At 51.4% G+C, this 26,428-nt stretch overlaps 1 protein-coding gene across 1 annotated transcript in view; it reads right to left on the bottom strand.

Annotated features, from left to right (window-relative positions):
• The window catches only part of LOC311524969 (phosphatidylinositol 3-kinase regulatory subunit alpha-like), a gene marked incomplete at its 3' end in the record, with an annotated part of 182,176 nt that overhangs the window by 21,530 nt on the left and 134,218 nt on the right, over window positions 1-26,428 (bottom strand). The window contains exon 5 of the mRNA XM_084636640.1: window positions 15,216-15,347. Within this exon, the coding sequence (XP_084492766.1) occupies window positions 15,216-15,347 (132 nt within the window). The remainder of the gene's footprint in view (window positions 1-15,215; window positions 15,348-26,428) is intronic.

The following is a 26,428-nucleotide window of genomic DNA, read 5'->3' as shown; positions in this document are numbered from 1 at the left end:
CATAACATTCTCGGATCTCCTGGCAGGTCACCCACCCAGATAGAAACTCCCCTCTCCTTCTCCAGTCGGGAATACCAGTTTGCCAGGACCCCGCACTAGGCCACAGACTGCCCTACAGAGGCCTGGCAGCAGCAGCTGTATTGAATCTGACCGCAGGTTTGCACATCCAAGAACCGCAGCAATCAGAGATGGAAAAAGCCTGATAGACCATCTAGTTGCTCTCCCAGCCAGTGCAGCATTGATCCCTGCTGGACACGAACCAGTGTTTGGGCCCATCAGTCACAAGCAATGGGATTTTCCATGGAATTTGCTTTATCCCCCTAATCTCTTCCTAATAGAAAATCTAAGTGAAGGTGAAACTTCCAGTCCCTTGTCTCACAGCTCCAGGCCAAGATTCTGAAACGGGTCTTGATTTTGGACGGTCATTTTTAGGGTTCATCTACACTTGGAGCTGGGAGTGGGATTCTGAGCCCGCGTCGATACGCATACGCCTGCCAGCTCACGATAGCCAGCGCGAGCATGTCTGTGCACGCTAGGGATCGCACCACGCTCTGATTCTGGGGACGCTTTAAAGACAAATGTAAAAATTAACTTCCTCATGAGAAAAAGAGCTTCCAGAGCCCGTGAAAGCACCCAGTTGCTTTCGCCTCTGTTCCCGGTTTTGGCCTCCTCCTTGCGTCGTGAAACGAACAAAGATTATTTCTGCCCTGGAATTTCTGGAACTCGCAGGCTGCGGGGGGGAAAGACAGCTCCCCTTTGAAGTGGCTTAACGAGCCAGTCAAACTAATTGCTTTCTAATTGAGTTTTTATTCTTGGAAAGGAGGCAGCCTTTGATTTCCTTCCTAGAATGTGAGAGGGAGGAAGGCAGGACGGGACACTCCATCCCCATGCCATGCTCCCTGCGGGCCATTTTGGGAGATATCCATCCACTCCCATATGTTTAACCTCCCCATATGTCTAACCACTCCACACATAGCCATCCATCCATCCACCCCCATACATATCTACCCACCCGCAAACATCTATCTAGCCAGCCAGCCATCCACCCCTTACATATCCATCCACCCAATCCTATACTTCTATCCACCCCATATATATCTATCTAGCCAACCATCCACCGCCATACCTGTCTATCCACTCCCATACATACCTGTCTAGCCATCCATCCACCCCCATACGTCTATCCTCCCCATACATATCTATCTATCTATCCATCCATCCATCCATCCACCCCCAAACATATCTATCTAGCCATCTATCCACCGCCATATCTGTCTATCCACTCCCATACATACCTGTCTAGCCATCCATCCAGCCCCATATGTCTATCCTCCCCATACATATCCATCCATCCACCCCGTACGTCTATCCACCCCACACATGTCCATCCATCCAATCCTATACTTCTATCCACTCCAAATATAGCTATCTAGCCATCCATCCACCCGCATATGTCTAACCACCCCATTCGTATCTATCTAGCGATCCATCCATCCACTCCTATACTTTTATCCTCCCCATACATATCTATCTAGCCAGCCATCCACCGCCATACATGTATATCCACTTCCATACATATCTCCCCACCCATCTACCCCCATACATATCTTTCTAGTCATCCATCCACCCCATCCATATCTCCCCATCCATCCACCCCCATATGTCTATCCACCCCCATACATATCTGTGCATCCCAAACATCTTTCTCTTTCTATTTCCCTTTCTCTCTCTCCACCCATCCCAGTGGGATACTGAGGTGCCATCCCTATCACCCTTCCATGAAGATTCTGCATTGCCTCACACCCTATGCAGCCTGATTGACTTCAGCAGGGCGGCATGAAGGTCAAATCATTGCAGGATTTGGCCCTTAAAGTCTAGGGCCCAGATCTGCCAATGGCTCTGCTGGGACACACCCAGTGATGCCGCTAGGTGCTGGTGTGAGCCTGGGCAGAGACACTGGCAGGCTCTAACCCTAAATAGCTCAGTCCCCACCCTGACCTGCCATGACCCGGCCTCCTCCCCCGGCTTTCCCAGCCTCTCTTCTCGTTGTTCCCAGGGCTGCATACGGAGGACGCAAGGGCAGCTGCAGTGTATTTCGGTTGCTGCTGCGTGTTACGCCTGGGGCACACTAAGACGAAGGGGATTAAGTTTAAAATTAAAGGGCCTGATTGTTATTTGTGCTGGCTATAATTGATAGGTTCTTTTCTGAGGTTAATTTGCTCCTAATTCAGCATTGTCTGGGTGTTAGTCTTTTAGGTAGGGTTTTCTGAGGACTTGATCAGTGTACAGCCCAGCGGGTCTCCTGAAGGGCAAAGGGAGAAGCTAGCAATCGAGAAGGACAAAGCTGGGCTGAGACCTCCGCGGAGGGCGCCCCTTTACAAACGCTTGAAGAGTCAGCACTGAGAAATGTGCTTCTAAGCACAGGCCCCCTCCCCCCCGCTACTTGAGCTGAAGGAGAATCTTCAGTGATTATTAGCCGTATAGGGCTTATGAAACACAGTTCCGAGCCTAGCGACCAGATAGCAGCAGCGCACAGACCCATCAGCCACTCGCATGTTATATGATGGGGTGGGCTCTGAGTTACTACAGAGAATTCTTTCCTGGGTATCTGGCTGGTGAGTCTTGCCCACATGCTCAGGGTTCAGCTGATCACCATATTTGGGGTCGGGAAGGAATTTTCCTCCACGGCAGATTGACAGAGGCCCTGGAGATTTTTCGCCTTCCTGTGTAGTATGGGACAGGGGTCACTTGCTGGAAGATTCTCTGCACCTTGAAGTCTTTAAACCATGATTTGAGGAAGTCAATAGCTCAGACCTAGGTGAGAGGTTTATCGCAGGAGTGGGTGGGTGAGATTCTGTGGCCTGCCTTGTGCAGGAGGTCAGACTAGATGATCATAATGGTCCCTTCTGACCTTAATAATATCTAAAATATCTATGAATATTGAAAGGAACACCACAGAGATGTTAAAAAAACCCTGCTACTTAACACCAGGGCTTAACACGAACGAAAACCCAGCCCAACCGAACGGTAGGGTCTCTTTGGTGCGGATCCTGCCCTCACTTACGCATGTGCCTCACTTTAAGCTTCTGAGTAAGCCTGCAGCACAGTGCCCACAAGCTGCCGAGCCACCCATGCCTGTCACCGCGACCGTCTTTGGAGGCTTCCCATCCCCATGCAAACGCAGCTCAATAGTGCTGAGCTTGGGAGAGCCCAAGGCCCGCTGCCCTCGGCTGACTGTCGAGAGAAGGGTCCCACGCGGCTGGAGCTGGCTACTCCAGGCTGGCTCCATGCGGGGGATCTCAGGAGAGGCGTAAGGCGTGTAGACAGCCGTGGTGATCAGGCGGCTGCAGGAAAAGCTTTGCTCCCGGACAGGGCATTGGAGGGGGCCCCCAGCTCACGCTCCCATACCCAAGTTCAAACTCCATGGGCCAAGTTATGTCTTTTGCTCGGTCTCCTGCCAAACCCTGAATGATCCAGGGAGTCTGAGGAGCCAGCTGTTCCAGCCAGAGGGAAATCCCTGTCCCGGAGGCAGTTCCTGCGTTACCCACGCTGACTCAGCTGTGGTGAGAGCAGGAGAGAGAAGACAGCAACAGAGAAGGCTGGGGAAGCTGCACTGAGCCAGTCTGTGCTGGATCTGGCCTGTGTGTGCATTCACCGAATGAGGATGGAGGCTGCAGGCCAGGGCTTTCCAACAGCAAAGGCGTCAGTGAAAAATCGGAGCTGCTCCCCAGATGATCCCTATGAACTTTGTCTACGCAGGATGTCCCTGTGCAGCGAGCGAATGTGCTGGAAATTCACCTCCTGGCTTGCCAGGCAGCAATGCCTCTTGTAGACAAGTCCCTCGTGTCCGATCTGCTGGGCCAGGCCGTTCTCTGAGCCACAGGCTCCTGCTGTTGTGCTCGCAGGTGCTTCCAGCCTGGCCGGGGTCCCAGTAAAAATGGTTTTCTACACCCCCTCTCCCCACATGAAACTGTGAGTTGAGACACAAACCCTCCATAGAATCATAGAATCTCAGGGTTGGAAGGGACCTCAGGAGGTCATCGAGTCCACCCCCCTGCTCAAAGCAGGGCCGATCCCCAACCAATCCCCTCCAACCTGAGGCGGTTCTGAGCCAAAGGTGCCCCGGCCTCCTCCTGTCAGCCCAATGGTGCTTCCGTCCCCGCGGCACATCCTGCCGCAGCAGGGGATTAAACGGAGCAATGGTAAGAGCTGGGAGTTGTAATACGCAGACCATTGGCCGAAAAGATCCAAGTAGCCAGGAACGCTCTTAGTGCTGGAGATGGGCCTACAGCAAAGACCCACCCTCTGAGCACCCTTGAAGCTTTAGATCCACGCCGGGACCTCTCTCTAAATAACAGTCGGTGCTTATACATCCCCTCCCGTCTCCAGGTCCCAAAGCCTGGCACAGCGGCGGCTCGGCATCCTGAGTGCCCTGTCCTTTGGCAGACGGGGAAATGGAGTCACGGCGAGGAGAAGTGACTCGCCCCCAATCGCACGGTCAGTCGGTGGCAGAACCGGGGCTCCCACCGAGGAGCCGGATTTTCAGAGGGCGTCTCCAGTCAAAGCCAGCGGGAGCCGGAGTCCCTCGGCGCTGCAGCATTTTTACTGAGTGGGACATGCACACGCCTGGAATCAGCCCTTCCCGTCCTGCATATCAGCAGCCCGGCCTCCCCCATCCCTGTCCCGCCAAGCCCTGCTCATCCATGGCACAGATGTGCTGCTCTGTGGGACACGGGGGGAGCTGTGGACTCAGAATGAGGCTGTTGATTTAGATGAAGAAGCTACAAGCAAAGCCAAGGAATGAAGGCAAACTAGGAGCCTGATCCAATTCCTGGGGCCTGACCCAACATCTCTGTGTTTCAGTAGGAATCCTTCCATTGAATCAGGCCTTACCTGCCCTGGCAGAATAAAATAAGTAAGAATGAACAAGTGCCGGAGCTAAATCTGGCACCTAAGACTCCCCACTGCCCTATGGTACGTGAGTACTTAGCAGGCCCAGTGCTCTTGCTCCTGGAGCTCGGAGTTCAAATCTCTCCGCTTGCAAGAGCGGGCTAAGGTTTACAAGAGGTACGCTGGCATTGCAATCCTCAGAGGGGGTCAGCAATAGCTACAGGAAATGGCCCCTTTCCAGCGCTGAGTCCGGGAAGTTTGTGGTGGGAGGGGGAAATCCCAGGAGAAACATGGTTGGTTGGCCACGTGTCATTGTGTGCGTGGAGGGATGCCTAGAACATGCAGACATGCAACTCGTTTGCCCGCTGAGCCCTTTAGCTGATGCAGTGCCTGGACAAAGAGGCAATCAGCCGAGGGGAATAAAGCCAAAGGTGCCGTGGCAAGCGAGACGTTTCGAGCAGCGAAAGGCTTGACTGCAAGCTGGGGTCGTCGCTCATTAAGAGCTAATTCATTTCGGTCTCGTTTAGCCAGTTGCGTTCCCCACAGCGATCTCCTGGTTGGGTTTTTTGGTCCTTCCCAGGCGAGCCAAAAGCATGATTTAAAGAGGTGCTAATCCCGCGGACGGTGGAAATGTTTTATTCCTTGAGACAGGAAGGTCTCAGGTAGTTATAATAACAACAGAGGGGGAAATCTTATTTCAAAACTTGGGCTCCGAAGGAAGACAAGGGAGCCAAGTTTTTAAGTGAAGTGGATAGTTACCATTTGGGTGATCGCGGGTCAGGGATCCTGCCTTGCGGAGACACTGGGATTCTAGGCTCGAAGTGGGAAGGAGAGTGAACTCCTGCACATCCCAGAAACAAAGAGAAAGGTGCCCTCATGGGTCTGCCCTGGTGGTCTCTGGGTGATGCTACGGTCTGCCCTGCGCTGTGGGAGATGCAGAGTTAATCGCTGGAAGGGAAAACTTCATGTTGCTCAACAGTGACCGCTTCTGGCCAGCTGGGAATGACAGTGTGGCAGCAGCTGGCTCTGAAGGATGGGGCTGTTACTCACAGCCGAGCAGGTGGAAGGTGCCAAGTGACCAGTCAGGCCGCGCAGGGCACATGGAGAGGCAGCATGGGGCAGGGGTTAGCATGCAAGCTGAAGAGTGGAGTTTGATTCTCTACTCTGTTGCAGCCTCCCTGCATGTCCTTGGGCAAGTCATGTAGCCTCTCTGTGCCTCAGTTTCCCCCATACAATGCAGATCACAGCCCTGCCCTGCCTCCCAGGGGTGTGTGAGGATAAGTCCTGTAAAGACTCTGAGGTGCTTGCATACTGTTGACTGGAGATCCCCTCGTGTCAGCGTAGACAAGCCCTTAGCCTCAGATCCAAAGACAGTCACAGACCTTGTTAAAGCCAATGGGGGCCAAGCAGCCTCTTTCAGGCTCAACAGAAGGTGCAGTCAAGCCCCTTTATGCAATAAAAACAGCTACAGAAAAGGGTGGTGATCACCCACGACAATCGGCCACATGGCAGCTCAGGGCTAACCCAGGCAGGTTAACAGGGGTTTCCTTGGTTGCAAAGACAGGAGCTAGGAGTCTAGTTACAGACTGTGTGTTAGGGACAGCGTAAACCAGAGAAGATGTCAGTGTGAGCCAGAGAGGAAGCTCCTTGAGCACACAGCTCACTGGAGGGGCAGACACGGAGGTACCTGGGCCCAGAATAAACGTTTTGTACATAAATCAGATGTCCCCAAGTATATATCTGACTCATATCACCAATATCTCGTTCTAATCAAAACAGGCCTGCAGGGCTTTGAATATCAGAGAACTGAAGCCGAAGCCTGAGCAATGTAGCTTCGTGTGGCATGGGGCCCCAGGCAATCGCCCTGCTTGCTACCCCCTAACACCAGCCCTGGCTTGTATATGCAGAAAACCAGTTATTGTGGCATGGTTGGGCTGTGGAGTTTTTATAGCGTGTTGGGGGAGCCTCAGAAAGAAAAGGGTTGAGAACCCCTGCTCTACATTGATGGCCCCGGGCTTCCTTTCTTTTGCTGGTTCAGCTTTCACAAGGCCATCTGCTCTGGACATGGATGTTAGAGCATTGCGGGGATATGCATATGTGCAGGGGTGTCAATCAATTAATAGATTCCTAGGCCAGAAGGGACCACTGTGAGCATCTAGGCTGACCTCCTGCATAGCACAGGCCCAGAGACCTGTCCCCAAATAATTCCTGCAGAAGATCTTTTAGAAAAACATCCCGTCTTGATTGCAACAGTCATCAGTGATGAAGAATCCACCATGATCCTTGGTAAATTGTTCCATTGATTAATTACTCTCACTGTTAGAAATGTATACATTACATCCAATCTGAATTTGTCTAGGTTCAGCTTCCAGAACGTGCTAGACCTTTCTTTGGTAGATTGAAGAGCCTGTTATCAAATATTTGTTTTAGAGGCAGGGTACTTACAGACTCTAAGCAAGTCACCCCTTAACCTTTGCTTTGTTAAGCTCCTCGAGTCTATCACTCCAAGGCTGGTTTTCTAATCCTTTAATCATATCATGGCTCTTCTCCCTACCGTCTCCAGTTCATTTACATTCTCTTTGAATGGTGGGCACCAGAACCGGGCCCAGGATTGCCACCGGCGCTACATCCAGAGGTAAAATCACCTCTCTGCTCCTACACGAGATCTATCTGTTTATGCCTCCCAGGGGGGCATTAGCTCTTTTGGCCCCGGGAGCTCACGTTCAGCTGATTCTCCGCCACAACCCCCAAACCGTTGTCCGTCACTGCTCCCCAGGATAGAGTCCCCCGTCCTGTAAGAGCAGCCTACTGTCTTTGCTCCTAAGCGTAGACATTTCCACACAGCCGTATTCAAACACATTGGTGGCTGGCGCCTAGTGCCAAGCGATCCAGGCTGCTCTGCCAACAGAGATAATTACTACCGAGAGGCGTTGCGGTGAGAGCTGACTCGCCCCACGTGGAGACCTGGCCCCATCCCAGAACTCGGTGGTAACCAACCACAACTGGCATTGGCCTCGTCTACCCCCGCAAGCCCCATCTGTCAATGGCTGCTACCATTAACCCTAACAGATTAACCGGCCTGTGCTTTGCCTGCCTAGATGCTGAATGAGGGTCTCAGTGGTTTCCAGCGCAGGCGTGCCCTTGCATAGCCAGGCCCAGGTGCATAAAGGTGTTTAGGTGTCTACCTTGCCTTCATTTCAGGGGGAGTTAGACACCGAAATAGCTCTGGGAATCTGGGCCCACGGCTGCTCTGTCGCCTCCCCCAGGAACAATCACTCTGAGTAACTCCCCCCGTACAGGAGATTCGGGATGCTCTCGGAGGCACTTCCACAGGTTAATAAACTCGCCCACAGTCACCAAGAAACAGAGCTGCCAGAAAAACCAGACAACAGGCACAGCACAGCCATAACTCAGGGCTTTGCACTGAGCAGAGGGAAGTTCTTTCCGGCTGCCAGGACCCTTCTAGAGAGCCGGCCTGTGGGGAACTAAACGTGGGCCTTCTGTAGGGAGACCAGATAGCAACTGTGAAAAAACGGGCCGGGGGTGGGGGGTAATAGGCACCAATCTAAGAAAAAGTCCCCCAAAATGGGACTGTTCCTTAAAAAATGTGACGGATGGTCACCCTAGCCTTCTGGAGCTCGGAGCATGTGCTTCCATAGCCTGAGCTAAGGGCCAGCTCCCTGGCTGCTCTGCTCCGAACGCTTTGGCAAGGGGCCGTGCTCATGGGCAGAGCAGGCAGGTCTGAGGTGTGTGTGGCCCTCAGCCCATTGCAAGAGCCAGTGGGGAGACTGAAGGCACTGTGAACTAGATGGATCCGACTGGTTGATGGGGCGTTGCAGCCCCAGAACATCTGGTACAACAGCCACGTGGGGGTGTGACTTCCTCTGCACATCTGGCCTTCGGAAGCTGCAGGGACAGTGCTGAGATTCTGACTCAGCGTTTGGCCAGGCAAAACGCACGCTGAGAAGTAAGGGCTGAGCAAAAGGGGATCTATACGGATACTCACCAGCTCTTATCTAGCGCCGTTCATCTCCCGATCTTCCAGCGCTTTAATGAGGAGGGCAGGATCGTTACCCCCATTTAAAGATGGGGAAACTGAGGCATGGGGCGGGAAAGTGACCTGCAAAAGGTCACCCAGTGGGTCAGTGGCCGAGCTGGCAATAAGACCCCAGGTCTCCTGAGGCCCAGTGCTGTACCCACTTGGCTACACTGCCCCCGCAAAGACTTGCAATGTTTGCCCTTTGATTTTTAAGTCTTTGCTTGTTAAATCCTCGTACACAGCTTCACTTGCTCATCCTAATACAGCACTCAAGGGCGTGATGCACAAACGACGGGAAAGCACTGCGAGGTCATCCCGCCCAGCCCCTGTCAGTACAAGACAGTTCCCCACGGTACCCCCGTAGGGCTTTGTCCGCGTCTAGATTTTCCACCCTGGGTAAAGGATAGGGTTGAATTCAAGCTGGCTGGAGTGTACAAGATCACAGACAGCCCAAAACAAGGGGGAAGGTGCTTAGAGGGGGGCTGGAGGCACCATTTTTAAGCTGTCCGAGCCTGAATCTTTTGTTATAAGCTCATGAAATTCCACTGCTGGGGAAGGCCACCCTAGCCACTGCTTGGAGATGGGTTAAAGCACCCTCCTACCTGGCCTGCATGTGGGCGTCCGGAGCCATGCTGCTCCAGGTAACGGATTCCAGAGCGCTTTAGGTCCCCAGCTGATAGATCCCTTAGAAACACCATCGTGGGATTATCAGTTCTTCTGGGCAGGGACCGGGTCTTCCTATCCTTTTGGCAAGCAGCCAGTATGTTTTAGATGCGACCACAATAGAAATAATATTCGCCACACAGACAGCTAGCTAGCTCGCTCTGCCTGCTCACAGTGAGGGTTTCCATGCTAAAGATCCCCTTACAGTAGAGGCGGAGGAGGACTGGACTGAGATTTGGGAGTCCAAGGTCCAATTCTCATCTCTATCCCAGACTCTGCGTGAGGTGGGACAAGTCACGTTGTGTCTCCGTTCCCCACCTGTGAACTGGAGATAACAATTCCCAACCTCACACTGGTGTGGTGGGGATAAATTCACTCCCGTGTGCAAGGTGCTCAGATAAACTGGTGGGGGTTTATAAACCGAAAGAAGAAATTCTGCTCTTTGGTGTTGGCCCTGCTTTCTCTCTCTTAGAAATCACTTAGAAGGTCTTTGGAGCCCAGCCTGGCTGCTGGATGAACTGAAGATTTCTGCCTGCCTGGACCTTCCCAGTTATAAGCACTTGGCCGGTTGCTTGAATGAAAAATTCAAATAAAACCTAACCTGTAACAATCCAATGCAGGCCAAAAACGCTTGCAGAGACCGAAAGGGGCTTCCAACATCCTGAGCTAAAAAGCAGAGGTTTTTCTACGCCCATATAAAGCCAAAAGTTGACTAGATTACAGTAAAACCTTCCCAGGCACTCGAGCTAAAATGTTGTAATAATGCTTTCTTCCTTGGCCTGAAGCTCAGGGACCTGGCAGCCACTGGGACTTCTGGCATGGCCAGGGCACACCGGCTCTGCGCCTAGAGCCTTTCGGCGTTTGAGGCAATGCCACCCGTTCTGGTGCCTATGGACGAGAGAGAAGACGAGGGCTGTGCAGTGGTGTATGGACACGGCTTACTGCCTTTTCCATCTGTATTTGTGCTTCCTTCCAGGACAGATAAGGTTAGAGCCTCACTCCTGCCTTCAGCGAAGGGTGAATTTCTCAGACGTGCCATTGGTTTTGTCACTGGGCGCCGTTATTTAGGAGACACACATGTACCCGTCCCAGAGGCCAGCAAGTCAAGCCCGCCCTGCCAAGCGTTTGCTAAGGAGTAAATCCTGCAGTCATCAGCCTTCGCTCAGGAAAAATCTTGCACTGAAGTCAGTGCAAATTTTTGCCTCAAGGAGTAAAAAGTGAGTGAAGACTTCAGGATTCAGGGATTAGAACTCAGGACCCAAGCCCTGAGGAGCTCTGCTTGCTCAGTCACGTGTCACTCCAGCAGAGGATCAGTCCTATGAGAAAAGGTCCTTAACCAAGAGTCCCGGTTCTGAACACTTCCGGACGTTTGCTCCTGCCCCTGCAATGGGATGGACTAGAAAGTCCAGATTCAGATCCTAACCAGGCCTTCTGCTCTGATTTTCCTGACTATTCTTTACTTCTAGGGCAGAAGAGAATTAGTTTCTCCAGGGCGTGTAACTCTCAAGGCAAAGGGCTAGATGCCGGCGATGCAGGCTCAGCTCACTTGCATCCTTGGACATTAGCTGGCTTCGCTGAGGGAAGGCGTGTTGGGCTTATCCCAGGGGTATTTTCCAAGGACTGCTGAGGGATCTCTAGCTTCTGCCCCGATAACCACCGGAGACGGGCACAAGTGGCTGTGGTTTCACGTCTCTGCCCAAGGGCAGCGCTTAGATTCTTTGCTGCTGGGTGGAAACTCGCGGTGTTTGGCTTGGTTGACTGTGGTGCGCAATCCAAAGGAACAGCACTCGGATGCTGGGGGATTGTGAAATGCCTCAGCCCCGGTATGCGGAGAGCTTGTTTGTTATGACTCATGTCATGGGAGAGGATTATTTAGGAATTCTACCACTGCCTGCCGTAGAAGCACCACCAGACTCCCGGATTCCATAGCTCAGCTGGGCTGGTTTCTGCACGGATCTGCAGGAGGGGAAGCCAGGGTAAGGGAGCAAGGAGCCTTCCCTCACCCAGTAGGCTGCTGCAGCCTTTCAGTCCTTGTGTGCTCCACTGGCCTGCTGGGTGTGCTCCTGTCTCTTAGTGGCTGGGCCGACAGACAATAGCAGCCTGCTACGTCCCCATTGCAGAGAGAGCTCCTCCTTAGTGCAAGTGGGCGAGGCCTGTGATTTCTGGTGTTGAAGTCCCTGGGTTCAATCCCCATCCTCGACTATGGTGTCTGTTTGAGGACTCAGTTGCAGGCCTGGCATATTCGCACCCCGCGGAGTGCAAGGAGTGACTGGGCCTAGCACCCCTGCTGGTGCTGGATATCCCAGAAAGGGCAATGCCCCCTCTCCATCAGCAGCCCCTGAGCCAGCGGAGAACATGTCCTGTCCCTCTGAGAAGCACAGTGCCCACCCGAGACACTCCAGCAGCTGGCAGGGGGCCTGCGATTCTCTGCACTGGAGTTTGTGGCTAGTCCCTTGGAAGGACAGGATATCCTAAAGTTTGAGGAGCCCAAGCCTTCCTGGGGAATGACCCACCTGATTCGGCAGGTCTGAAAATCTCCCTGCCTCTGAGGGAGCTCGGATTCAGAGCTGAACATCATGGCCTGTCTTGGTTTTGGCCTGACCCAAGACCCCACCCCTTCCACACTACATCCACTGGAGCCCAGGATCGAGCCAGAGGTAGGCACAACACACAGGGCCCTCTGCAACAAGTTGGGTCATCAGCGGAAGACCCAGTTTCCCCCCGTCACCAGTTTTCCTCTTTGCTCTGCATCTGATGGGGGCCTCTCCCGTGTTCTCAGCTTGACGGCTCGATTGACCCATGAGACTCAGAAAAACACAGCCAACCTAGCCCCATACCGTCATACAGCCAAACAACTGGCCTGTCGACTCAGTACCGTCGGCCCCCTTGCATTTACTGAATGTCTGCGAAAAGCTGCCGGACGGAGCACATCTGCAGTGGCTGCAATTGTTAGTCATGCTAAAGTTGTTGCTGTCCATGTGGCTGTTTCGGAGGGAGTTGTGTGTTGGGGACAGGGATGGTGGATGACGGGCGGGGGAGATACCATATGCGCCTGATTCCTCAATACGCTTTCAGGTTCCTTTAACCCTTTCTTTTCAATTGAGATTAAAAAGGAAACAAAGAAACCCTGCTGAAAATCCTACTGGAAGCGTCCCCATGAGGCCTTGGGTGGTGCAGGCTGGGCGTGGTTTGTGCCGGTTAGTTTTAGAGCGATCATTTCTGTTCTTAGTGCCGATCTCTTGCTGCTTTTCAGCAGTAAAGGCACAGATCTGGAGCTGGTGTCAACTCTCCTAGCTCGCTAGACTTTAATGGAGCTACGACAGCTGACACCAGCCGCCGGTTGGCCACTCAGTCGCTGCCTTGCCGAGTTTACAGTCGGAGGCCCTGATTCCGAAAACACCTTCCTTACGCGAATAGCCTGTACGCCTGACTTGAACGGAACTAGTCCCAGGAGGGAGGGTTTGCAGCACTGGGGCCTCCCTTGGGCAACAGACGATGCAACGGAGAAGGGAAACAAGACAAAATCATGGCAGTGGTTTGGATTGGTGCTTGTTTTGTCACTGCCCTTTCCTAAAGGGCTGCGCAGTGTTTGCTTCCTGCCCTAAACTGGAGTGCATTCTGCCTGCCTGCTGTCCCGCCCCAGAGGTGGCTGCATTTCAGCCGTGTGCGAAGTGATCCAGAGATGTAATGTGTTGATCTCTGTTGGTATAGCACTCTGGGCTCCTTTGGGACGAAAGGCTAGTGGTGAACCACAGTCATCCCTGGGGTAACTCCACTGACAGCAGGGGTGGATTTGGCCCATTATTACCTCTAAATCTCAACGATACATGTAACTAAGCAGCTAGGCCAATAGCAAGTAGCTGCTTTGCACCTGGCTTAGAGTCTATTCTCTTTCACAGACTGGCTGCAATAAGGAAGGGCATCCACCCAGGACTGAAGAACGAATCTAAAGAGAAACCGATGCTTCTTCGGGTGAAGGGCTCTCCGTGGCTATTTAATGTTTTACCAGCAGGCGACTGCCAATTGCGTCCATCCCCCAATGTCATCCCAGTGATGGATACAGCAGGGACTACGGGCTCCGGGGAGGTGTGTGCTTTCCTAAAGGCTCTTCCATGCCAGCGGGTCGAGAGGTCGCCGGCGGCGTGACAAATGATGGATGAGGCAGGGAGGGGCGGTGGGGATGTCGCTTTTAATGGCAATCGATTTCTTGACCTTGATCTAACACTTGAGGTGGGTGTTTCCATGCGCTCCATCCATCCCCGGCAGTTGGATCATTACGAATAGCCGCTTGAAGAGATTATTATGGACTGGGAGACAGGGACAAAGCCTGATGATGCCTGTTAGGAAGGGAGGATGGGGGAAGCAATGTGTTCTGCTCATTTTGAGATTCAGCTTCTTCGGTGTGTAGGCTAACAGGAAGCCACGGCTCAAGTAAACTGGAGTGGCCAGAGGATGAAAGCAGCAACTGGGAACGGGAAAGCGAATGGGAGTCGGGTGGTTGGGGTTCAATCCCTTTCTTTTCCCGGGTGACCCTGGGCAAGTCACTTGGTTTCCCTGAACTTCCTTTGAAACGGGGATACTACTGCTCCCTTCTGGTCACCATTTGTCTGTCTCGTCTCTTTCGATTATAACCTCTCCAGGGCAGGGACTGTCTACCATGGCTCTCGATACATGCACTCTGCGTATGTGCAATGCCTAGCCCAAGGGGGGCCTGATCTCAGATGGGGCCTCTCAACTCTACTGCTGAGGATGGATTACATCGGGACAATTTACTGGGACGGAAACCTTGGCAATGCAGCCTGCCCTGCAGCCACGGCACCTCATCTCAGCTCCTTCTCAGCTATCACACGCTAAGCAAGACTGACTTCAATCAGCTGGGTTTATTAGGCTTCTTAGAGGGAGACCTCTAAAGAACTGTGAGATGCCCACAGGGTAGAAGCAAGGGTGATTCAGTGAGGGCATCTTTCCTGATCCATTAGCCCAGTGGGATGGGAGGGGGTGCCGCTGTGCTTGGGACGAGACATTAAGTCTTTATCCCAACCTCTTGGGGTCATTAAAATACATCTCTGTGTTTTTCTCAAGCATAGGAGAGAGAAGGAAACCTGAGAAGGAAATTCTCCCTGAAGAGCATTACCTGGAGACGCATTGCTGCCCTTTCTCCATGGATGGAATCTGCTATACATTTCAGGGAACCGCCAGATCCAAACCCACCCCTAACTCTTCTGGATCAGGGGGGATCCTAAACTAGAGGGACTGACATTAGATGCAGTGGAGGATAGTGGAATTCTCAGGGGAACAACTGATCTCATGAGATTTCCCCCACGCTTGCCTGAAATCCACACGCCGCTAGAGAAGCTAGAGGAAGTCTGACACTGTCTAATCGGATACTGATTCGAGCCCTAGATCTGGCTTAACCACACACCTGAACTCCAGCCCTTCAACCTAAGCCCAGTCTGGATCCAGATGTGGACCCCGCCACTCACTCCAGATCGAGTTATATTCAGTAGCACCAGCGACTGATCACGAGATGCAGTGATGGCCCGTTTACCAAGCCTTCCCATGATGAAGCTCGAAGAACCCCACCGCCCATAAAGCAGCCAGGCAAAGCAAATGGGGTGATTACCTTGAGCAGTGTAGATTAATTCGCTGTATATTGCTGGGTGGATCACAGGGCACGGGAGATCGTGGAGGTACCACTTCAGTGCCTCAGCCAACGTCTGCCCATCAAACGGGTCCATGTCTACAGCTGCTGCATCTGGAAGGGGAGCGGAGGAAGAACGTCACTCCCATAGGCCAAAGGTACAGACGAGCTGGGGGGAAATGTCTGCCCCAGAGCAAAACCCTTCACTGCTTGGAGGGATCCCACACTGAGGCTGAAACTGACCAATCCTCATGCTTGAGAATAGGTTCTCCTAAGATACCCACGGCAATCACTGGAGACAACAAGGGTACTCACGGCTGGCCTGGGCTAAAGCATCCTATTATATTTTGCTACCCCATCCTACTCCACCCCTGCCAAGGCCTTTTTGGTCTCATCCAGCTGTTGCGGGAAATCCTGACCCACTGTCATCAGTGGCAAAACTCCCATTGGCTTCAATGGGCTTAGCCCTTCTCCCCTTGTGTCTTGCCTGTTTCACCTGAAAGCTCTTTGAGGACGGGATGCTCTCATACGGCATATCTGTACAGTGCCAAGCACAACGGGGTGTGGACCCACAACGATGCTCTGAAGGAGAAGGTCAGTTTTCAATATGCTGTAATTCATGGAAAACAATTCAAAGCAAAACAAAACACCATCAATGAAAGCTGATTCTTCCTCCTCAGAGAGAAGCCCATAATCTGCCTAAAAGTAAACACTGGCAATTGGAAGAGACAAGCACATCACAAACCATGGGACAGCCAATTATTTTCCCTATGTCCTCAAACGTGCCCCTTTGAAAAGAAGAGTAGCTGCTGAATTACCACCGGGGTGTTACACGCTGAAATTGAGTTCTGAATTGAATGGCTCAGAAGTTTGGATTGATTTGTGCATTGGGCTTTAATAACAGAGATATCCTCCCAAATCACTTTTCAAATGACACATACAGGAACCACCGAAATGCAGCTGCCTCTGGAGTGGGGCACGGCAGTGTATAAATGCACAAAGTAACACTACAAGGAAGTGAAGGATGCCATATCCAGTAGGAAGCACAGAGGAGGCAGAACGGAATCACCCAAAATGGAATTTGTCTAGGATACTTGTGTCAGTGCTGGGACAAATCCAGTAGGATTTTTAACAAGCACAAGGGACCTGGAGTGGCCCGCCCAGCAGCGCTATGCAGGGACATACTTCACCACCTGTTCTGTGGAAAGAGCAACCAAAAAATAAATCCCTAGAACTCTTGCATCGTGGGTTTTCCTTGGAGGTCTCCCAGCCAAGCTCTGGCCGGGGGAGCTTGCTGGAGGAGGGGGAAATCGGGTTAATCAAAATGTTTTGTTTTGACCAAAAAAAATAAAAAATCAAATGTTTTGTGTTGATTTGGACTTTTGATGTTTCACCGTATGTGATACAGCACAAAATAAAAAACGGAACCAAGAGTTGTTCCAAACCGAGCCATTGAAATGGTTCATTTGAACCGGCCTGTTTGGACCCTGTCCGAATGCGCCTTTCCCCAGTTTTTATCTGAATTGAAATGTCACTGAAATCGACGCAACGTCTGATGGGTTTCGGGTTTGACCGAGCCGCGGTTTCCGGCAGAAAGCGGGTTTGTTGATTTTCCCCACTGGTTCTGCCGGCCAGCCCCGGCCCTGCTCAGTTTCAGGGACCACAGTCCAAAGTGCTCCAGGGCCAGGCTTAGCAGCCAGCAGAATGGCCCAGGAAGCCTTCGACCAGGGACTGTAGCAGAGCTCAGTGGCAGGAGAGCGGGGGTGATATCTGTGCAGAGAGGATTCTGCTTCCTGGGCCGTCTCTGGACTACCTTGCAAAGGCAGTGAACGGTGCCAGAGGCTACAAAACTGCTTGGGTCCACTAGCTGAAATCTCTCATCAAAGCGAGCCTCATGCTGCAGGGGCTGCCGGCTGGGGGAGGGCTCCGTCCAGTCCAGCTGGGGACAGACATGTGTCATTCTAGCTCCGTTCAATCACAGCAACGCTCTGCTGCATCTCCCAACAGGTGCCAGAGCCACCCCTAAAAGAGAGCAGCCCGTCCTGCCGACCGGGGCAGCTTCGCTCCCTTCCCAGGCTGGAACTCCTTTGCACAGGTCCCTGGATGGCTGCCAAGCCCCCTCTCTCCCGCAGCTTGGGGCTGGCTTTTGTGTCCAGACCTGGGTCACTGTGTCATCCAGCTGCTTAGAAAGATGCAGTTGCTCGTCCCCTCTCCATTGCGCTGCGTGCCAGAGGCCGGGCTGACGGGGCCATCGTGACAGCTGTTTACATGAGTACGGGCCAAGGTGACTGGGAAAGATCAGCAGTGACTGTGAGCCTGGGTGGTATTAATAACTCCTGGTAATTATTAGCACCACAGACTGAGCCCTCTGCTAATTTGCTGGGTTAAGTGTCAGCACGGATGCCGCATCCCCGGCATCGGGATGAGCATTTCCGTGTTTTAAGGCCTCTCAGGGAAAATACCCAGCAGACTTTTGGACTGTGCAGTGTTACCAGGGAACATTTACTGCTAATGTGACTCTGTTCAGCCCCGCAGACTGACACACAGGATGCACTTGGCCCATCCCAGTGAGTCTTTGCACCAACGACTCACTTACACCAAACGCTGATTTCATCTCCATTGTGTGCTCTTTGGCCAAGAGCCTCAGTTTCGCCGATGGGGAAACTGAGGCCCAGAGCGGTTAAAGTGACTTGACCCAAGTTCACAGGCCAAGAAAGGAAACACGGGAGTCCTGTCTCCCAGTCCTCTGTTCTAACCACTTAAGCTCACTCATAGACTATCAGGGTTGGAAGGGGCCTCAGGAGGCCATCTAGTCCAAACCCCCTGCTCAAAGCAGGACCAAACCCCAATTTTTGCCCCCGATCCCTAAATGGCCCCCTCAAGGATTGAACTCACAACCCTGGGTTTAGCAGGCCAATGCTCAAACCACTGAGCTATCCCTCCACTCCCTTTGTCCTGTCCGCCTTCCCTGAGTTCCAGCAGAGAAGGACAACTGGAAACACTTGACCATTCTGGATAAAAGTCACGGTGCGTTTCTCACTTCGCGCGTGGCGGCGTGAGTAAAGGCAGCTCCGGCTGAAACCCTTTGAGGCTGGTGACTCCACTGTGAATGGAAATGCTCCTGAGTGTCCCAGCAGAAAGCCAGCTGCTGTCCTCCTAGGAGTATGGAGCGCGTGCCGGGCCCTTGACTTTGCCCCAGCGTCCTCGCCAAAGGCCTTTGCTGTGTTTGCAGAACAGCTGCCCACGGATATGTGGCATGATGCAGGTCTATGCCATAGCTAAATTGGTTAGAAGTGAAAAAACCCCACCACCCTAGCTGGCCAAGTCTCTAGTGTAGGTGCAGCACTAGTGGACAAAGACCTTCTGCTGGGATCGCTTATTGTGTCTGGGGAAATGGTATAAGCTATAATGACAAGAGAACTCTTTTCTGGAATAAACTGCGTCTCCGCTAGTAGGGTTTGCTGGTGTAGCTACACTGGTGCGACTCGACCAGCAAAGCCGTGCGAGTGTAGACAAGGAACTAATCCGGGAATGGGCACCATCCTCTGCACAAGAGTTACCCCTCCGGGACAATCCACACAACGAAGCTTGCCCTGCTCCCAGGATCACATCAGACAAAGCTCCTGCTGCCCGCCACCGCTGCTCTGCCAACACCCCCACCTCCGGTGTCTGTTTGTGTCCTTCTCCCGCTCCCGTCTCCGCTCCTTTCTCCGGGCTGTCCCCGCACAGAACGTCCCTGTTAGAGTTCACCCAACCTCCACCCTTCTTCTTCCATGATGCTCTCTAGACGTCAACACGCCACCACCAAATTATAACCCAACGGGGCTTCCTGATGCAACCCCAGCTCCTCCACTTCCTAGCTGAGATTGAAGCTATTCATGGCAGGGACTGTAACTATTGGGTCATGCTGAGCACAGGGTTGGTGTTGCACTAGTAAAGAAAGCCAGTTTTCCCCGGAAGCAGCCTTAACTGGCCTCGACAGCTCTTGGGAGCTACCAGACTCGTGTACAGGCTGGTAGAGGGGCCACTTGTACCTCTGAACCTGCCAAGGCCCCACTATGCGACAAAGACCCGCAATGGGGTGGGGGGTGGAAACACAAAAATTGTTCATGCAGGAAACTTAATATGCCACAGGACTCATTGCTTGGGTGTCAATTTGTCTGTCTAAAACCTGGCCTGACAATAGGGCAGTAAATCCACCGGGAAGAGCGTTAACTCTCACCCGGAGAGTCAGACACAATGCAAACCGGGGATCGCTCTTTCAACAGAGAGCGCAGTAGCTGCAGTTATCCCTTTACATCCTTGTTTTCAGCGTTAGGGCCTGACTCTGGTTCACATAGCCTCATACAAATCAGGAGTGACTCTGCTGAGCTTAGTGGAGCTGAGGGGAGGTCAAACCAGTGTCAACCGAGCTCTGGGGCTTTGGGCCACAGGGGCACTGGAAGGGAGAGTCAGGGGACCATGGCCCTCCTACTTTTTTACAGCTGTAAGGGGGCGCAACGGGGGCGAGGGGGTGGAGAGGAGTGAGCAGGGGGCCGGGCCTTGGGGGGAAGAGGTGACGCAAGGATGGGGCTTTGGGGGAAGGGGTGGCACGGGAGTAGGGCCTCGGGGGGAAGGGGCGGTATGGGGGCAGGGCCTTGGGGGGAAGGGGCTGTGCAGGGGATGGGGTCACAATTTGGGTGCCAGTGCTCCTCCCCCCCACTTTTAGGGATCTTCTGCCACTCCTGGCGGGTCATCTTCCTGGATCCCTCTTTAGAGGCTTTCCAGGGGCAGATACAAAGATTAAGGGCAGTTGCAACGGGAGAGGGGCTATCTTCAGATGTGAGCAGGAAAATAAAGAAATGAGCGGAGCTCGAAAGGCTCAGAAGAGGAGTTACGACAAAGACCAAGAAAACCCAACCTAACCTGAGGTGAAATTATCCATAACCTGGCCCCTAACTAGAGTCAGGAGCTACGCTAGGACTCTCTTACCCTGTTGCGCTGCAGGAGTCGAACCCACAACTTGGCCCGCGGTTCATTCCCCAAGTGGGGGAACTGAGATCCAGCCCTTCAGGCCGCTCACCAGCTGGGCCTGGGACTTCAGTTCCATTGCAAACACTAGTCCACTGTAGCTGGTGTTTTCCTGGCCCTCAGGATGGCAGGCAGCCGACCCAGCCATCTGCGGCACTAGTCCTCCCACCTTCCCCTCGCATAACGGGAAGAAGTGACCCCCACTTTCACTGAGCCTCGACAAACCTTTGGTGTAGACTCCAGGTCACGTTTTGGTCAGTGGTGCGAGTGCCCCATACTGGCTTCTTCTATAAAGGGCCACTGTGAGGCATTTGAAAGAAAACCCTGGCCGGTCCCTTATTTACAGGAGACAAAAGAGGCCTTCACTTCACACTTGGCTTGTGACCAGATAGAAAACCACACTGAACAATGCCAGAGGCGAAACCTCTAACCCAGCAATTGGAGACACTACCTCATAGTCAGTGCTGACCACAAGCCTGACCATGAACCTCGGAGCGACGCCCCCAGGGGAATGGCAGGTTCAAACCCAGCGGTGAGGTCTGTGAGAAAACAGACTTGTCATGAAGTCAGCCTCGGGCAGCAACCTGCCTTGGCCAAGTGTGACACAGAGCAAGGCGTATGCTGGGTTTGTGCTCCATTCCCAGGAGCAAAAGGCTGGGGCATTGCCCGGTGATTTTCCCTAAGACTGCGACAATTGGAAGAAATGGAAATGTACCAGCTACAATGCCATGGTAATAACCCTTAGTGCTTCTACTGCCATCTTAGTACACAGATCTGCAAACAGAAACTCTGCATGTGTTATTAATTGAATGCACTGGACGGTGGTAGCTGTTTTGGGGCCCCACCAGTGTCATGTGATGGGTATTTGCACCTCCACTACAGAAAGGATGTGGACAAATTGGAGAGAGTCCAGCAGAGGGCAATGAAAATGATCAGGCATCTGGGGCACATCATTTACGAGGAGAGGCTGAGGGAACGGGGCTTGTTTAGTCTTCAGAAGAGAAGAGTGAGGGGGAATTTGATAGCAGCCTTCAACTACCTGAAGGGGGGATCCAAAGAGGATGGAGCTCGGCTGTTCTCAGTGGTGGCAGATGACCGAAAAAGGAGCAATGGTCTCAAGTTGCAGTGGGGGAGGTCTAGGTTGGATATTAGGAAACACTATTTCACTAGGAGGGTGGTGAAGCACTGGAACGGGTTACCTAGGGAGGTGGTGGAATCTCCATCCTTAGAGGTTTTCAAGGCCTGACTTGACAAAGCCCTCGCCGGGTTGATTTAGTTGGTGTTGATCCTGCTTTGAGCTGGGGGTTGGACTAGATACCTCCTGAGATCTCTTCCAACCCTAATCTTCTCTGATTCTTCCTTTGGCAATGCATTTTGCTTTTTTATTATAAATTATAATATTGTTACAAGCTGTGAGAACCTTGTTATGGGTTGAATTAAAATCACATTGAGATTGATAGGTGTGAATTTGCCCTTTAATTAACATAACTGTAAGCATAAGCCCCCATCTAAAACAAAAGGTGTATGTGAACCCATCCAGGAGCTTTTGGCTGAGTATTGTTCTGGGTAGGGAGGGGGTGTGTGTGTGTGTGTGTGTGTGTGACAGAGAGAGAGACAGAAACTGGGAACAGATAAGAACAGAGAGATGGAGAGGCAAGGAAGCCAAGCAGCAGCCTGTAAACCCAGTGTGACCTTAGAAAAAGCCAGGGAGCATTTTTAGGTCTAATGTTGGCTAAAAAATTATGGGGGATGTTAGCTCGGAAACTGCTCCTTTTGTTCTTGGGTCCTTCTGTGTTCAGAGATGTAGAGTTTTGTTCCTTTCTTGTAAATAAGGCTGCATCCAAGAAAATCCCAGCCACCATCAGTTTCTGTTTCCAGCTGGAACATCCCCAGGGCCCTGAACTCTGACTAGCTGCTCAGGTCGAAAAGGAGAAACCATACAATAAAACATTTAAAAAATTGAAACCAAATGTTTTGAATGATCTGAAATGGCACTTCCCCTCCCCACCCTCAAAATTCACTTCCCCCTTATCCCCCCACATTCACTTCCCCTCCACCCACCACATTCACTTCACGGAAAACTCCTGAAATTTGACACTTGGTTCCATGACAAAAAACAAACATCAAAATGTTGGAACTTCCCATGAAATGGAAATTCTGGTTCCTGCGCTGCTCTCTTTGGGGGTATGAGAAGCATCCCATGTGCCTGCAAATCAGGGGACTGCATGTTCCATACAAGTGGGGACCCAGGCGCTGAACCCCATCCAAAACCCCAGCCCTGAGCACATCACAACTTGGGGGAACTTTGACTCGGGGCCTTGACCCCAGCTTCCCAAATATCCCCCATTTGTATCATGAAAACCCAGGCTCTGAGACCCCCTGAAGTTTGAATCTGAACAGTGACACCATGTGGAGACACTGTTAATGGTTCTGTGGGGCTCTACATTCACCCAGAGACGTGGGAGCAGACCTGGCAGACGCAGTTAAGGAGGACCTCTATGGCTTGCCGGAGCCATTGTGGGCATATTTCTCTGCTTCGATATAATGCCATTTGTCATTGTCCGTTTTCATGAGGGGAGACGAGCTAGGCAGAGGTGTTTAAAGACAGAGACTCGACTCTCTGATGAGAGCTCTGAACAAAGGAGCCATTTTTCGCCCATCTTAATAGAGGCTGTCTAGGAAGCCAGAGTTTATTGCGAAGCTTGTTAACTCTCAGCTCCTAGTGCATCTACAAAGGGCAGAGCAGAGGAGAGAAACCTAATGAGCAAGCAAGAGAGACAAGGAAATTGCTGTTTTTTTTCTCCCTGCCCTTCTTAAGACACTATTGTGGCATCTTTTTGTGTTGAAGCATGAATGCTTCCCAGGGGGCAGCTAAAGATCAAAATTTAAAATATGCTCTGCTTGTATCGCCCCTTTGATCCGAGGATCTCTAAGCACTGTACAAATAATAACTAAGCCCTTCCAGGCTCCTGGCAGACAAGGTATTATTATCCCCATCTTACAGATGCAGCCGGGAGAGATTTAAGTCCTCAGAGTTCTTCTTCCATAGTAAAGAACCTCTCCCCAGTGCGGCCCAGACTACATGGAATGAGTCATCCCGCATGTAACAACACAGACCTGTGCCAGCCATCCGGCTGATGACCAAACGGCCACTCCTCAAAGTCTAAGGGGACATCTCTACTCGAGCCAGAGGTGTAATTTCCATCTCGCACAGACGTCGCTTGGATCGAGCTAACATGCTACAAACAGAAGCAGTGGGATACGCTACCCGCTCCAAGTACAACCCTACCCAGCACCCCACATGTGTACTCGGGGGGCTAGCTCGTCCTGTTGCCTGCCTCGCCGAGGTGACACTTCTATTTTTAGCATGCTAGCTCAATCGGCGCTACTGTGCCTATGTCTAGCCCAGCTGGGAACCACTGCTCCAGCTGCTGTGTAACTGACACTGTGCTGAAAGCAGCTGGGTGGGACCAGTCTCTTTACTAATGTCCCAGGGGTGCCCACGTGAGAGCCGGCACCCTGCGATGCTGGGCGTTTTACAGACACATCTGGTGAGAGGCAGCCCCTCCCCCAAAGAGCTTGCCAGGGACAGCCAAAGGGGAAGCAGAACTTTGGCAAAGTGATTTGCTCAAGGACACCCAGCAGTCAGTGGCAGAGCTAGGAATAGAAGCCAGACCTCCTGACTCCCAGTCCAACTCCCTTCCCACTGCATCACACGACCTCCTCTCGTGCCCATTTAGATTCAAACATTCTCTGCAGAGCCACCGACTCCCGGTTTCTCTAGACTCACTCGCTCTCTTAGCCAGACTCTGGGAAGAGCAAGTCAGGTTATATTCCTGTAAATCCTCTGTATAGTTAAACCCTCTTGTGCGGGGGGATGGGGAGGGCACCTGTAGTGAATGGATCTTTGTCTTTCCATGAGACCGGGACTAGGTAGCAATTATGCCTCCCTCGGCTCTAAGCAGCTATTTTGTCCAGGTCTCCTGATGCTGGAATAATGGGTGGCAATTATTTATCCTCCTGCTCTGGGTAGTCATTTTGTGCACAAGCTCTAATTTTCTCAGTTGAACTCACACTCACCATAATTTCTCTACCTCGTCTGAACCAAGAGTGGCTAGGGTCTCATTTTACCTGTGATTTGACTAGCAAAACCAAAACAGTCCCTTAATATCCCAGCAGTGGCAAATTGCAACACAGAGGAGGGCTCATGTTTGCATAGATTCACAGATTCCAAGGCCAGCAGGGACCATTGTGATCCGCTAGTCCGACCCCCTGTATAACACAGGCCAGAGAACTGCCCAAAATAACTCCCACAGCGGAGCTTTGAGAAAACCATCCAATCTTCCTTGAAAAATTGTCAGTGATGGAGAATCCCCCACAGCCCTTGGTAAATTGTTCCACTGGTTAATTACCCGCACTGTTTAAAATTTACGCCTTATTTCCAGGCTGATTTTGCATAGCTTGAACTTCCAGCCATTGGATCCTATTATAGCTTTCTCTGCTAGACTGAAGAGCTTGTCATGAAATATTGGTTCCCTACGCAGGTATTTATAAATTGTGACCAAGTCACTCCTTAACGTTCTCTTTGCGAAGCTAACTAGACACAGATCCTTGAGTTATCGCGGTAAGGCAGGTTGGTTTTCCAACCCTCTAACCATTCTCATGGTCCTTCTCTGACCCCTCTCCAATTTGCAACATCTTTCCTGAATTGTGGGCACCAGACCTGGACACAGGATTTCAGCAGCGATTGCACCAGGGCCTAGTACAGAAGTGAAGTAACCTCTCTGCTGCGATTCCCCTTTTCATGCATCCCAGGATCGCATTAGCCCTTTTGGCCACAGCACGAGGAGCTTGTGATTCGCTGATTATCCACCATGACCCCCAAATCTTTTTCAGAGTCGCAGCTTCCCAGGAGAGAGTCCCCCATTCTGTAAGTATGGCCTACGTTCTTTGTTCCTGGATGTAGCCATTTACCTTTAGCATATTGTTGGCTCGTGCCCAGCTAACAAAGTGGTCCAGATCACTCTGTCAGTGACCTGTCCTCCTCATTATTTACCACTGCCCCAGTTTTTGTGTTGTCTGCAAACTTTATCAGTGACAATTTTATGTTTTCTTCTAGCTCACTGATAAAATGGCTAAGACCAGGTCCCTGCGGGACCCCACTAAAAACACACCCACTCCGTGATGATTCCCAGTTTACAGTTTGAGACCTATCAGTTAGCCAGTTTTTAATCCATTTAATGTGTGCCAGATTAATTTTCTATCGTTCTAGTTTTTTAATTTTATATCGTTCTAGTTTTTTAATCAAAATGTTGTGCAGTACCAACTCAAATGCCTTCTAGAAGTCCAAGTATATTACATCAACTCCTTTATCAACCAAACTTATTTCATCAAAGAAATATCAAGTTAGCTTGACAGGATTTACTTTACACAAACCCATGTTGATTGGCATGAATGATATTATCCTCCTTTAATATTTATTGATCAAGTCCCATTTCAGCTGCTCTATTATCTTGCTCAGGGTCACCCCGTTTACCCCTTTTAAATATTGGCACACCATTTGCTTTCTCCCCAGTCTTCTGGAACCCAGTGTTCCAAGACTTATTGAAAATCAACATCAATGGTCCAGCAAGCTCCTCAGCCAGCTCTTTTAAAACTCTTGAATGCAAGTTATCTGCATCTGCTGATTTAAAAAGGTCTAACTTTTTAACTGCTGTTTAACATCCTCCAAAGATACTAGCAGGATGGAAAGAGTGTTATGTCTTTACTCTATCTATCTTTGATCCCTTCCCCCATAGCATTGTTGGACAGAAGCGGTAATGAACAGGTAGATGTGTGTGAGCCACTGCTCCAGTGCTTGTGATAACATCGCCCCCTGGTTGCAGGAGGCCTGAAGGGAGGATAATAGTCTTAATATTGCTGCCAGATAGAGGAGATTACCCTTAAATTCAAGTGGGAGAACCCTGAGTTTAGAAGATTAGAGCTGAGCAAATAATTGATTTTTTGGTTTGGTGGCGGAATGGAAAAATCTGAAAATAATTTTGTTTTGAACTAAAACTGATTTTTTCCCCATTTTTTCTTGCTGACACAACCTCCCTTCCCTCCCAAGTAATTCACTTGGGTTGATCTGAAAAGCCATTTTCTCGACAAAATGCCAGTTTGAAACACAATTTCATTTTGAAACG

This window comes from Lepidochelys olivacea (assembly GCF_965140295.1).
Source record: "Lepidochelys olivacea isolate rLepOli2 genome assembly, chromosome: 8".
NCBI lineage: Eukaryota > Metazoa > Chordata > Testudines > Cheloniidae > Lepidochelys > Lepidochelys olivacea.
The sequence above is the reverse complement of the archived record's forward strand: the minus strand, read 5'-3'. Positions and strand labels throughout refer to the sequence as shown.